The 12058-nt window shown below is 46.7% G+C and overlaps 7 protein-coding genes across 7 annotated transcripts; 1 reads left to right on the top strand and 6 right to left on the bottom strand.

Annotated features, from left to right (window-relative positions):
* Positions 1-1320: 1320 nt before the first annotated feature.
* BBBOND_0101450 (hypothetical protein) lies at positions 1321-1578 on the bottom strand (the record flags this gene model as incomplete). The annotated part of the gene is made up of 1 exon (XM_012910548.1): positions 1321-1578. The coding sequence occupies one exon, from the start codon at positions 1576-1578 to the stop codon at positions 1321-1323; it is 258 nt and encodes an 85-aa protein (XP_012766002.1).
* A 363-nt stretch (positions 1579-1941) lies between these two features.
* BBBOND_0101440 (hypothetical protein) lies at positions 1942-3405 on the bottom strand (the record flags this gene model as incomplete). The annotated part of the gene is made up of 1 exon (XM_012910547.1): positions 1942-3405. One exon carries the CDS (start codon positions 3403-3405, stop codon positions 1942-1944), a length of 1464 nt encoding a protein of 487 aa, XP_012766001.1.
* Positions 3406-4689: 1284 nt separating this feature from the next.
* BBBOND_0101430 (hypothetical protein) lies at positions 4690-4905 on the top strand (the record flags this gene model as incomplete). Its single annotated transcript, XM_012910546.1, has 1 exon — positions 4690-4905. One exon carries the CDS (start codon positions 4690-4692, stop codon positions 4903-4905), a length of 216 nt encoding a protein of 71 aa, XP_012766000.1.
* A 220-nt stretch (positions 4906-5125) lies between these two features.
* Positions 5126-5994, bottom strand: BBBOND_0101420 (Exosome complex exonuclease RRP4; the record flags this gene model as incomplete). Its single annotated transcript, XM_012910545.1, has 4 exons — positions 5126-5370; positions 5408-5561; positions 5598-5858; positions 5902-5994. The coding sequence occupies 4 exons, from the start codon at positions 5992-5994 to the stop codon at positions 5126-5128; spliced, it is 753 nt and encodes a 250-aa protein (XP_012765999.1).
* A 198-nt stretch (positions 5995-6192) lies between these two features.
* On the bottom strand, positions 6193-6550 carry BBBOND_0101410 (hypothetical protein; the record flags this gene model as incomplete). Its single annotated transcript, XM_012910544.1, has 2 exons — positions 6193-6294; positions 6437-6550. The coding sequence occupies 2 exons, from the start codon at positions 6548-6550 to the stop codon at positions 6193-6195; spliced, it is 216 nt and encodes a 71-aa protein (XP_012765998.1).
* A 391-nt stretch (positions 6551-6941) lies between these two features.
* Positions 6942-7314, bottom strand: BBBOND_0101400 (ribosomal L29e protein family protein, putative; the record flags this gene model as incomplete). The annotated part of the gene is made up of 3 exons (XM_012910543.1): positions 6942-7019; positions 7175-7240; positions 7279-7314. 3 exons carry the CDS (start codon positions 7312-7314, stop codon positions 6942-6944), a joined length of 180 nt encoding a protein of 59 aa, XP_012765997.1.
* A 2940-nt stretch (positions 7315-10254) lies between these two features.
* Positions 10255-10815, bottom strand: BBBOND_0101390 (hypothetical protein; the record flags this gene model as incomplete). The annotated part of the gene is made up of 1 exon (XM_012910542.1): positions 10255-10815. One exon carries the CDS (start codon positions 10813-10815, stop codon positions 10255-10257), a length of 561 nt encoding a protein of 186 aa, XP_012765996.1.
* Positions 10816-12058: the final 1243 nt, after the last annotated feature.

Raw genomic sequence — 12058 nt, 5'->3', positions numbered from 1 at the left:
CAACCCAAATGCCTTTGCCTTCCAATACACCAGTAATTTATCACAATCTGCAAATCCGTCAACGCACAAAATAGTCAATTTCGGGCACTGCACTCATGCCAAAAGTGCCGTATCGCAGCCAGTTCTAGACAAATAGCGTGGCATGTACTATGTAAAGCGCGAGTGATAGACGTGCATATGTTTGGGCCAAAAAGGCGTATACAGTAGCTCTGCGTGTTGAATCAATGTGTGACAATGTGTAGATATTTCAACAATGTTGCAATTGGTTGCAAGTGGTTGCGAGTGGTGTGTTGCGGCGCTTATGGAGTCGCGCGTTACACGCTGTTGATCGACCTCGCAATCATTCGGCGACGGAGTCAGACGATTCTTCTACTGTCTAACGTGCGTATCGTAATTGTGTTGTGCTTTAGGTGATTGCGGCAACTGCGATTCCTAATGTTTCTTGGCATGTAACAACCTCAGATGATGGCACCGTTGGTCGCCTTCCCTTTAAATCAGGCATCATATCAGCGGTGATCGGCTGTTGCTGCAGAATCTAGTGCACAATTATGTTTGGTACTGCTGTGTGTATGCGTACGATCTCGTGTGTGTGTGCGTCCTTCATGTGTATTCTTGGGGGAATAGTTTGTTGGTTTGTAAACTAATCGTACGGCTCTACTAGTAGGTGTTAATTGCGGAACATTGCAGCTCCAATGCGACATTCTATAAAGCCTGAGGGAATCTCGAAATTTGACGCAATCTTCCACGGCGGGATTCCTGAACCGCAGTTGTACACATTCCCATATATCGTTTGCCCATACCAATGTGAGCTCATTTGGATTTCAATTGAAGGTCATGCTTCCAGTTCAGGCTGCCACGTTTCCGCCGCACCCATATACCACGCTAATGGTCTAACAACGGTCTGTGTGAACCACGGTGTAGGATTAAGATGCAGTAGATTCATACCGATTCCTCAAGAGACACGACATATCACATCACGTGGGTACTCAAACAATCATTCGCATTCCGTACATTCATCTGGCGGACGCGTCACCGAATCTTACAAGGCGTTGTCGTGCTGCCGACTTTAGCGATCGCCAGACCAGAGCATAAACAAATAAACCGACGCATTCATGTATTACATTACTTTCTAGTTGCTGCTTAGGTGATATGCGCTTGTTATTACTGGATGTAAGCGTGTACAGCAAGGGTGAAGTGCACAAGGAGGGTAGGAAGCACTGCGTGAACGTCGTCCCCGTCTTTTCTTCATCCAGGCTGTCGAATAGTTCGTGCCCACGCTGCCACCTTCACGTGGCGATTCCCGCGGGTGCAAAGAGCTATTTACAAGCCTCCTTCACTCTCAGAATTATGGTCTTCAGGCGGAAGATCCTCTGTACCATCCTCACTGCCTGCACTGAACGTGTCGTTTGAACTCTGTTCCACGTCTTCACGCGCATTGTCGTTTTTGTCACGTTCTGAATGGTGCTTTTGGGGGGGAGGTCCAAAATGAATCAGCCGGTCTAGATTCTCCGCAATATGCTTGACAAAAGTGCTTATGTCTTCGGCATATTTGGCAGTGTCAATGATAACCTGTTCCATATTTCTACTACCGCAACTCTCAGAAGTGCTGCTAGAGTTGCGGTCATACTCACTACGAAAACGGAAACGTTTCTTTAGAATCTTACAAGGCGTTGTCGTGCTGCCGACTTTAGCGATCGCCAGACCAGAGCATAAACAAATAAACCGACGCTTTCATGTAATACATTACTTTCTAGTTGCTGCTTAGGTGATATGCGCTTGTTATTACTGGATGTAAGCGTGTACAGCAAGGGTGAAGTGCACAAGGAGGGTAGGAAGCACTGCGTGAACGTCGTCCCCGTCTTTTCTTCATCCAGGCTGTCGAATAGTTCGTGCCCACGCTGCCACCTTCACGTGGCGATTCCCGCGGGTACAAAGAGCTATTTACAAGCCTCCTTCACTCTCAGAATTATGGTCTTCAGGCGGAAGATCCTCTGTACCATCCTCACTGCCTGCACTGAACGTGTCGTTTGAACTCTGTTCCACGTCTTCACGCGCATTGTCGTTTTTGTCACGTTCTGAATGGTGCTTTTGGGGGGGAGGTCCAAAATGAATCAGCCGGTCTAGATTCTCCGCAATATGCTTGACAAAAGTGCTTATGTCTTCGGCATAGTTGGCAGTGTCAATGATAACCTGTTCCATATTTCTACTACCGCAACTCTCAGAAGTGCTGCTAGAGTTGCGGTCATACTCACTACGAAAACGGAAACGTTTCTTTATAGGCTTCCGGAATTTACGCAAAGTTTTACGACATTTATCCTTATATCCTGCTTCTGAATCATCTTTGCCGGCGCCGCTACCCGCTGCTTCTGGCGAGATTGTGTCGCCTCTAACCGCTTCGTTTGACGCGAGTATGCCTCTTGTTACCTCTGCGTGTGGACGTTTGCCGCTTGCACCCGCTATTTCTGATGAGGGTGTGGCGCCTGCAACAGCCTCTTGTGGCAAGGATTCACGGCGTGCAACAGGCACTTGTGGAATGAATGGGGGGGGTGCAACAGCTGCTAGTGACGGGAATATGTCTCTTATACCCGCTGCTTGTGGCGCGAGTGTGCCGCTTGTTGCCGCTGCTTGTGACGCGAGTATGTCTCTTATACCCGCTGCTAGTGACGCGTGTATGTCGCCTATAATCGCATCTTTCGACGCGAATATGTCGCTTATAACCGCTATTTTCGACGCGTGTATGTCTCTTATAACCGCCTTTTTTGACGCGTGTATGTCTATTATAACCTCTTCTTGTGACGCGAGTTTGCGTCTTCTAACCGCTTCTTTTGACGCGAGTATGTCGCTTATAACCGCTATTTTCGACGCGTGTATGTCTCTTATAACCGCCTTTTTTGACGCGTGTATGTCTATTATAACCTCTTCTTGTGACGCGAGTTTGCGTCTTCTAATCGCTTCTTTTGACGCGAGTTTGCGTCTTCTAACCGCTTCTTTTGACGCGAGTATGCGTCTTCCAACCGATTCTTTTGACGCCCTTATGTTCATCATACACGCGTCTCGTGACGAGAATGGGCCGCCTCTAAACGCTGCTTTCGACGCGAGTAGGACGCTTCTAACCGCTTCTTTTGACTCGAGTAAGCCTATTGTAGCCGCTTCTTTTGACTCGAGTTTGCGTCTTCTAACCGCTTCTTTTGACGCGAGTATGCTTCTTTTAACCGCTTCTTTTGACGCGAGTATGCGTCTTGTAGCAGCTCCTTGTGAGCTCATTTCGTCCTCGTTAGTGCCCTCATGTTCTATTTTTGTGCTACCCTTGTATGTCCCACAGATACCTTCATTTCCTTCCTCACCCTTACCGAAAGAAACAGTCGTTGCCAGGTGGGTTGGCTTGTCCCCTGAAGAATCCGCCATCTCGCAATCAACCGATTCAAACGTAATAATGCGAAATAATTGGCCACGGATGTATAGCTAAATGGTTTTTGTTCAAACGAAAGACAGACTGTCGTCGACGTGTGCTCTCGAAACGTGTTCCTGAAGCTCGCCGCCCTCAAAACACGTCGTATTCACCGCTGACAGATGTATCGTCTAGTTACTGCGCCAGCATGATAAGTATTAAAATAGACTCACCTGATTTTAAGCGAGAGGAACGCCAATGCTTCACGTAAGATTGTATTGTGTGCACGCTCGTTGCAACCTTCTAGGGGTTACGAATGAGTGGGTAGCTATGTTTGCGGGGCGCCCCTCAAGGGCTCTGCTGGGGTGCAGTCTGGGGTTACGACTTCGAGGCTTATCACGATGCTGACAATAAATGCCACCACCCTGAAGATTAACTCATACATAGGCAAATATTCACCGAGATTCGCCTATATAGGGTGAAAGCCACACGGTCTAGCCGCCACTCCCAGAGGTCGACCAACGTGCTCAGGCACCGCCGCAGCAGTTGCTCACCCAAATTGGGGGCGTCAGTGAAGTCCCATTCTAGGTACCACGTATTGCTCTTTGTCGTGTGTTAAGGGCATTGTAGAGGTTTCAAAATGCGAAATGATATGCAAACCTCCAAATTGCATCTTCCTGATGCCTGCGGTAAACAATGCACAACTAAGGTGTGGTGACATGTAATTCCACAGCACAATCTTCACCGGGTCCACGGCCGTTCACACTAGTTACAAAAATCCACGACAACACAAGAACATGTCGTTAGACTGGCAATAACAATTGCAACACTCTACCCAAAGCAATGCTCTCACTGAAGACACAAACCAGCAGATCGACCAACGTGACGTATGACAATTAAAGTCTGTGATTGACAAACAAGTTATCACACCATAGTCACCAATTACTTGGCGTAGTAATTCTCGATTTGGATGGTCGACAGGACGATACCTTTGGTCACACAGCGGCACTCTGCCCTAGAAGGAAGTACCCCTCTGCAACTCAAGGCATATAACCAACATGACATAATATAGGTACAGGCTACAGATGAATAGCATCACTAGTCTGGAAATGAAAACGAGTAAATAAGTAAATCTGGTGGAGATAGAGACGCGCAAGTTGCGGATGTACGAAGAACTGGTAAAGGAGATCAGAGGGAGGGTGTTCAACTATAATACGATTCTAAGAGATGCCCTACGTGATAGGGTATGTGACTCCCGTATATTATTACTACATTGTGAATCGCCCTTATAGCAGAACATAATGGGTGCCCGCATGGATGGCACCAGTAGCGCTCGGCAACAGGAAAGGGAGGAGCCCTCAACCAAATTCAGCGTGAGGCGGCAGCAACGCCAAACCGAGAACCGGCTCAAGGCACGTAGCCACATCGCACAATATAGGATACGACAACATAATAATAACAAGCAGTGCTGTATCACGTTGAGCAAGTATTTGAACCAAAATATGAACATGGTATGAATTCGTACTAGGGACACATTTCCAAACTGTGGGAAAACACATTGGTAGGTTTGTGCTTGTGTAACGTGAAAACGTTATCTTTTGAAGCACGCAGAAAGGCCTCACCTGTGCCCAGTCATCTAAATGGGCGTGAAGCGCAGCCCCACTTCCAGACAATCAATATGAAACAATTGAGCTAGAATTAGCCGAACGTTATGTAAAGTGGCATTGCACCATAGAACTACTTGCTATTCTCGGATAGATACAACTCCACCAACTGCGCAGCGTACTCCTTCGACAGAGTGCTATCGCTGGGGCAATGCCGTTTAAAAAAGTCGAAGATGTCACACATAATTGTGTAGCTGATTTGAATACCTAGACCAGCTAGATATAATATTATACGGCGAAGCGTGCAGATATCGTAGTACATTTGTGCCTTGACAGTGGTGTCATTACGCTCATCCGAAGGCGACAGCCATATGAAACCTAAACACGCGTGAAAAGATGGCGCATCAGCACAAACCATTGCATCCCAATATCAGGCTAGCTCCAAATGGGAGGTCATGCATGTGCCTGCTCTGGCGTAGCATCAGGTTCGGTTTCACTTTGACCAAGATGCCATTGCTCAACCGGCCATATTTGCTGGTACGCGTCTGCAGCAAAACAGTGCCGTTTTGCTGCATTTGATTATAATACAAATCGTCCTAACATACCGACACACGCTGTACTTCGCACGATATGACATCGCCGATGTCGAAAATATTCCGCATTTCGTAGACATCTTCTTCCAATTTCCGCCGGTTTGCAAGTTCCTCGGTGTTCACCTGCAGGATCGACAGCTGTACACGCATTGATGAACCTATGTCGATGTACCAGCAGTTTCCACCAATCTTCTGAACCACCCCTACGACGACATCACCGACTTGAGCGAAGTATTTGCCATGCAGCGGCTCCACATAAGCCAGCTTATCGACCTAAAACAGGAGTGTGCAAAAAATCACGGCGGTTACAGCATACAGCCAAATGATGACACAGCACTCGCAAAAACAGCTCAAATGATTCATAGGAAATGCCAAATGCAAAGAAGTGGCAGAGACAATCGGCCAACATCCCATATGGCAATCGAAGGTCTGGAATCCGAATCTCACCTATAGACAGAATGAGACAAACGGAAACAGCAAAGATACGTTACAACCTATAATTAATATCCGCCGCTGTGGGCGATGTAAGCACATTTTTGGTCGAAGACTGCCGCAGAATCACACAGCGATGTGTGCTCCTTTTACGGCTGTTGGCCATACACACCCCTCAATACGCAACTACTGCAATATTGTGGAGGTATCCTACCTTTTTAAAAGTCCCTAAGAACGACGATTTTAGCTTGCCGTCGTCGACATACGTGCCCCGACCCTGCAACAGCGAAGCCGCCTGGTTATCGACGACATCACCGGGAAATGTGACCTTGAAATCACCCATAATCTGTCATGACAAAGACACCCGCCTTGTTGCCATAAAAAGCGTAACCCGATAACAAGAATGACATTGCACTTACGATAACGGATCTTCGTACAACAATAAGCGGCCCGCACAGCGGGGCTGGTGGCGTAGGGGTATCGCGTCCGCTTTGCATGCGGAAGGTCTCGGGTTCGAATCCCGACCGGTCCATATTACCAATCGGCCTCACTAATCGTTATATTTTGCACTCTCGACGAAAAGTCGCAGAGTTCCTCAAACGCTACACCTAGCCGGCGGAAATATTGCGAAACGGCGTCGACAGACAGCGGCATATAGCCGCTATATCGGGTAGTTTAAATTTCATCATCATGGAAGACATTTTGCACGCCAATGCATTATAAATGGAAACATAGCCAACACCGTCACAGCTAGCTGAACTAGGGCCAGTTGTCACTCAAAACACACCTAAGCAATGCCATCCAGATTCATTACTTCGGCGCCAAAATGGCGCCGGCTGTTATTCGTAGCCCATACCGCTTTAGTTTATACCCTGGCGCGGAATAGCGGCCATGGCACCGACATCAGGTGCGACAAAGGCGCCTTCAGCTCGACGCCTCACCCTGAGGAGTGTAGAGGTGCTTCTTGCAGAACTTCTGGTTGCGCAAGAACTTGGGACACATCTGCGGTATCGTAAACTTCTCACAACGAGGAGACTCGGAAATGCACAACATCATACTAAGTGCAGCCAGAAAACACCTCGACGGCGAAAACAACGCAGAGCTGTAGCCGCCAACCGATGGAGAAGTTGTGCAAAAACGGCCGTGAATAAACGTACCCCCTTCGTTGAAATCTTCCTGGGAATCCTCACTTTCTTGATACCGTTACGATGGGCCTTGCGAATCTACGCGAAAATGCCAAAAACCAACGTACGCAACTAACCTGGTTGTGATTCGTGTGGTTCTTCGACTTTGCCATTTTTATACAACACCTGGCAAAGCGTTAATGCAGTAGATTACAGTATAATTAAGATGGCATATACTGAATCGCAGGCGCTGGCGATACCGATAAAAAACCCAGCACGACGACGCGACTGAGGCCGGCACCGCACAATTCAGCGTATCCCAACGGGCAAGCAGGACATACCTAGTTTTCGCTGTAGAGACAAAGCTGGTATTTACGATAGGGGACCGATAAAGAGTGGTGCGCTTCCAGATACGCTGTGGTTTCCACGACGACACCTCCTATGGGGATGTACCGTAACACACAACCAAAGCCCTAACTGAGCCCGTACAACAGTTTTGTTATCTTCTTATGTCAAAAATGGATTTATTGATCATATAAGCGTGTGTAACTTGTCTATTTACGCAGAGATAAGCACCTTGCCGCGCGAGGCATAACGCTCAGTCAGACAACACGTCAAGTCTCAGCTGATTGTTGACTATAACACCCATCAGTTTACAACAAACCTAATGTAGCTGATTGCTGCGTTTGAGTGTTTTGTATTTAGTTGCGTCCACACGTCGGATTTGTGACATGGAATAGCGCTTAGTATGGAGATTTGCCATTTTCCAACTTTCTGTTTTCAGCCGCATAGCGATAGTAATAAACTCGGTTAGAATTATGCATTCGGACTGTACCGCTATGTATTTGTGGCCACTTCGGAGGTGCTGGGGCCATGCGTAGCCATAGTACAATTTACTAGCACGTTGAGTCGTGCCCGTCATATAAAAATGGTCTTTATGATAGATTGGTTGCGTATATGTGGCTGTATATGTGGACGGTAGCTGAAAGGATGCACACATCATGACCCGGAATACGGTGGTACGCAGATTCGCTCCGTTGGAGGCCTGCCCGATCATTTTCAGCGAATACGCCGCGGCATTAGGGCAACGCAAACTAGTTTTTGCAGACCTCCCGGCATGGGAATCTTGGGCGTACGATATGGTGAGTGATCACTGACTTATTTGGCCCGTATGTTCCCCTCGTAGTTTCCAGGTTTGTAAAACCCGATAAATACACGAATGGCTTGTGCGTGGACGTAGTGACATGTAGGCGTGGAATATGAGCTACATACGTCATATACTCTGCGTAACGATAGGTTCATAACTAAAACTGGTCAGCGCGAGCGTGGCGGATATTGCTTAGAGATTAACTACAAAAATTGTAAATCGGCAACATAGCCTGCATTGTATTCTCTGTGATTATGTGAAGGCTGAAAAAGAATCGAATGCTCGAACCAACGTTAAATGCTTATGTCAACCACGCAGGTGAAACGGCCAATAGTAGGCGTCATTGTCACGATACCGTTCACTGATAAGGTAAACATACACCATACGGTTGCAAACATCGACACATAGATAACTAAGTATCGAGAAACAAACGAGAGATACACGGTGCAAAAACATGTGTCGCCAAACGTGTGGTTCGCATACCAGGTTTGCGGCAACAAATCGTGGATATTGAGACACAGAATCTACGCAACCAGTGCGGAACATACGCCCTGCTTCACCTACTCAACAATATAAGTGAAAATCGACACATCACAAATGATTCCATCTTTCGTCATATAAGACGCCAAACATTGCATGCGTCGCCGCAGGAAAGGGGAATAGTAGGCAATGTTATTGAACTTATTAAACACTCCAGGTTATCAATAATACGAAACAAGTCCATGAGTTGCATGCCAAGTTCGGAAGGAAAGGACAGTCTGCCGTATCTAATGAACACGAGGAGGTGGGTACACTTCTCGTTTACACCCAACTCAGAAAAGGTTGCATCGCACTATGTGACATTTGTAGTTGTTGATGGAGATCTATATGAACTGGTATGGATATAAAACTTTAACAAATAACGAAGCAACCACAGGACGGAAGATTGAACTTTCCGATAAATCACGGTAAAACGGCACCCTATGACTTATTGCTGGTGAGTCCTTACTAAACAAATGCGCGTAATAATAGCACAGCGCGTAGGAGTTATAATGCGTGAGGAAGTTTTTGTCATAGAACCAAATATTATTCGTTTCACCTCCATAGTTGCGTCACTTGACGATTGAGTATACGGCAAACAAAAAGATTCAATATCGTGTCAACGTGAAGTTTTAAATCGTTCGCGTTTAAATGTTGTACAATCGAATAAGAAACCACATACTTGGCATCTACAAGGCACACTTTGCTATATGAACACCAAAACTATAGCAAGATTCTAATTAAAGTAGTATAACCTGGCGTCCATGGCAACTCATACCATGGAACGTCTTTCCCGTCAATCAAGAACTTATTAATTCCACTCCATTTCTTTCCCTGCTCACCACTGACCAGAGACATCTCCGACGATGGCAACCAACGTCTAGGGTCGCCTCGCAAAACGTAGAGGGTGGAAAATTCAAAACTGCGAGAATTAGGCCACAACAATAAATTGTCTAATGCGCGTGAACTAAGTGTTCTGTTAAGATAGATGTCCAGAAACGTACGCACGCTTAAGGATTAGTTTGTGATGTGATCACAAGTATAGGCGTTGACACCCCTTGCGATCATACATGCTTTGCAATTCGTAAACGTGTATCACGGCACTATTTGCAAAGCGTTATTGATATATCGTTCGCCCAAGGGGTTGTGGAGTAGTGCTCAGCTTTGTTAATGAACTTTCCGTTGCCACATGGAGTCGGGTATGCAGACATTTAGTTGTATGGAGCTGCATGAACGCAGGTCTAATTGCGTCACGAGCTCGATTCGCGAGACGCCCATAGTTGTTTTTGACGCCAGTGCAGTGGACGAAGACCGTATCCACAAAGCTTGCTAAAACTGCATTTCAAAAACTTGGAGTGTTTCGTGAGTGGTGAAGAGATGCCAACCCACTGGTGCTGCGGGCTCAGAATCAACGCGTGGCGGCTTATCCAGCTATTGTATGCTCTACTCAGTAGAAAGCCCAGAAGCCAGCGAGGTCGTAGAGCACGTTCAATACATCTTTGTTCACATCGCTCAACGCACTGCGTATATCTGAACTACGCACCTTACCACGCTTTGGTTGCCCCTCGTAACCCAGAGTTTCCAAAACACTTATCAAACTGTGCTCCTGAATAGAAGCCGGTCCTTCCATAAATGCATCTGCAGCCGCATCAATCAAACAACGCAGGCCTGCATACAACATAGGTGCAATGCCTACGAGAACCACTGCGCAAACTTCTGGGTCATGCGTGCACGAGGAAGCCCACGTCGCCTGTAAGCTGTAGGTACGATTATAGCGGCGTGTCCTTTTAATGTAGTCCAAGAACTTCTCGGTACTATGAACAACTTTACCAAGGTTCTTTGCGATGGTTTCAGGTTCAATACTCTGAGTCTGTAAGACATTCTCGTAATCACTTATGGCAATATCCTTAAATGCCCTGTCGAAAAAACCGAGGTTGCTATCCATAGCCACATTGTATCGTGTCAACAGCTCCTTTACATATGGATGGTGGTGAACCTCCAGTTGCATCAGGAACTCCTTTGAAACGCTTTTTACATCCTAAAGATCTCGCATCTCCATCTTATCAATAGTTTTGTCTGCCAGGGAACTGAAGAGTGCGGCACCCAATGCTGCTACGTTGCTTTTAGCACCATCTCCCCTCACGGCCACCAACCAGTCAATGGCCTCCCTGAAGTTGCGAGGAGCCGCAATTAACGAATGCAATTCCATTTTGCAAAGATTCTTCTGATAAGGTGACCTCTATAAACATGTGTTGTTACGCTGTCTGCAGAACAGTATATAAGACAGAAAGCGTATTGAAGCACCTGTGTCCTAATCGAGGAGACGGACAACCCAAATGCCTTTGCCTTCCAATACACCAGTAATTTATCACAATCTGCAAATCCGTCAACGCACAAAATAGTCAATTTCGGGCACTGCACTCATGCCAAAAGTGCCGTATCGCAGCCAGTTCTAGACAATAAGCGTGGCATGTACTATGTAAAGCGCGAGTGATAGACGTGCATAAGTTTGGGCCAAAAGGGCGTATACAGTAGCTCTGCGTGTTGAATCAATGTGTGACAATGTGTAGATATTTCAACAATGTTGCAATTGGTTGCGAGTGGTGTGTTGCGGCGCTTATGGAGTCGCGCGTTACACGCTGTTGATCGACCTCGCAATCATTCGGCGACGGAGTCAGACGATTCTTCTACTGTCTAACGTGCGTATCGTAATTGTTTTGTGCTTTAGGTGATTGCGGCAACTGCGATTCCTAAGGTTTCTTGGCATGTAACAACCTCAGATGATGGCACCGTTGGTCGCCTTCCCTATAAATCAGGCATCATATCAGCGGTGATCGGCGGTTGCTGCAGAGTCTACTGCACAATTAGTTTTGGTACTGCTGTGTGTATGCGTACGATCTTGTGTGTATGCGCGTCCTTCATATGTGTATTCTTGGGGGAATAGATTGTTGGTTTGTAACCTAATCGTACGGCTCTACTAGCAGGTGTTGGTTGCCGAACATTGTAGCTCCAATGCGACGTTCTATAAAGCCTGAGGGAATCTTGAAATTTGACGTAATCTTCCACGGCGGGATTCCTGAACCGCAGTTGTACACATTCCCATATATCGTTTGCCCATACCAATGTGAGCTCATTTGAATTGCAATTGAAGGTCATGCCTCCAGTTCAGGCTGCCACTTTTCCGCCGCACCCATATACCACGCTAATGGTCTAACAACGGTCTGTGTGAACCACGGTGTAGGATTAAGATG

Source organism: Babesia bigemina (assembly GCF_000981445.1).
Source record: "Babesia bigemina genome assembly Bbig001, chromosome : I".
Taxonomy (NCBI): domain Eukaryota; phylum Apicomplexa; class Aconoidasida; order Piroplasmida; family Babesiidae; genus Babesia; species Babesia bigemina.
The sequence above is the reverse complement of the archived record's forward strand: the minus strand, read 5'-3'. Positions and strand labels throughout refer to the sequence as shown.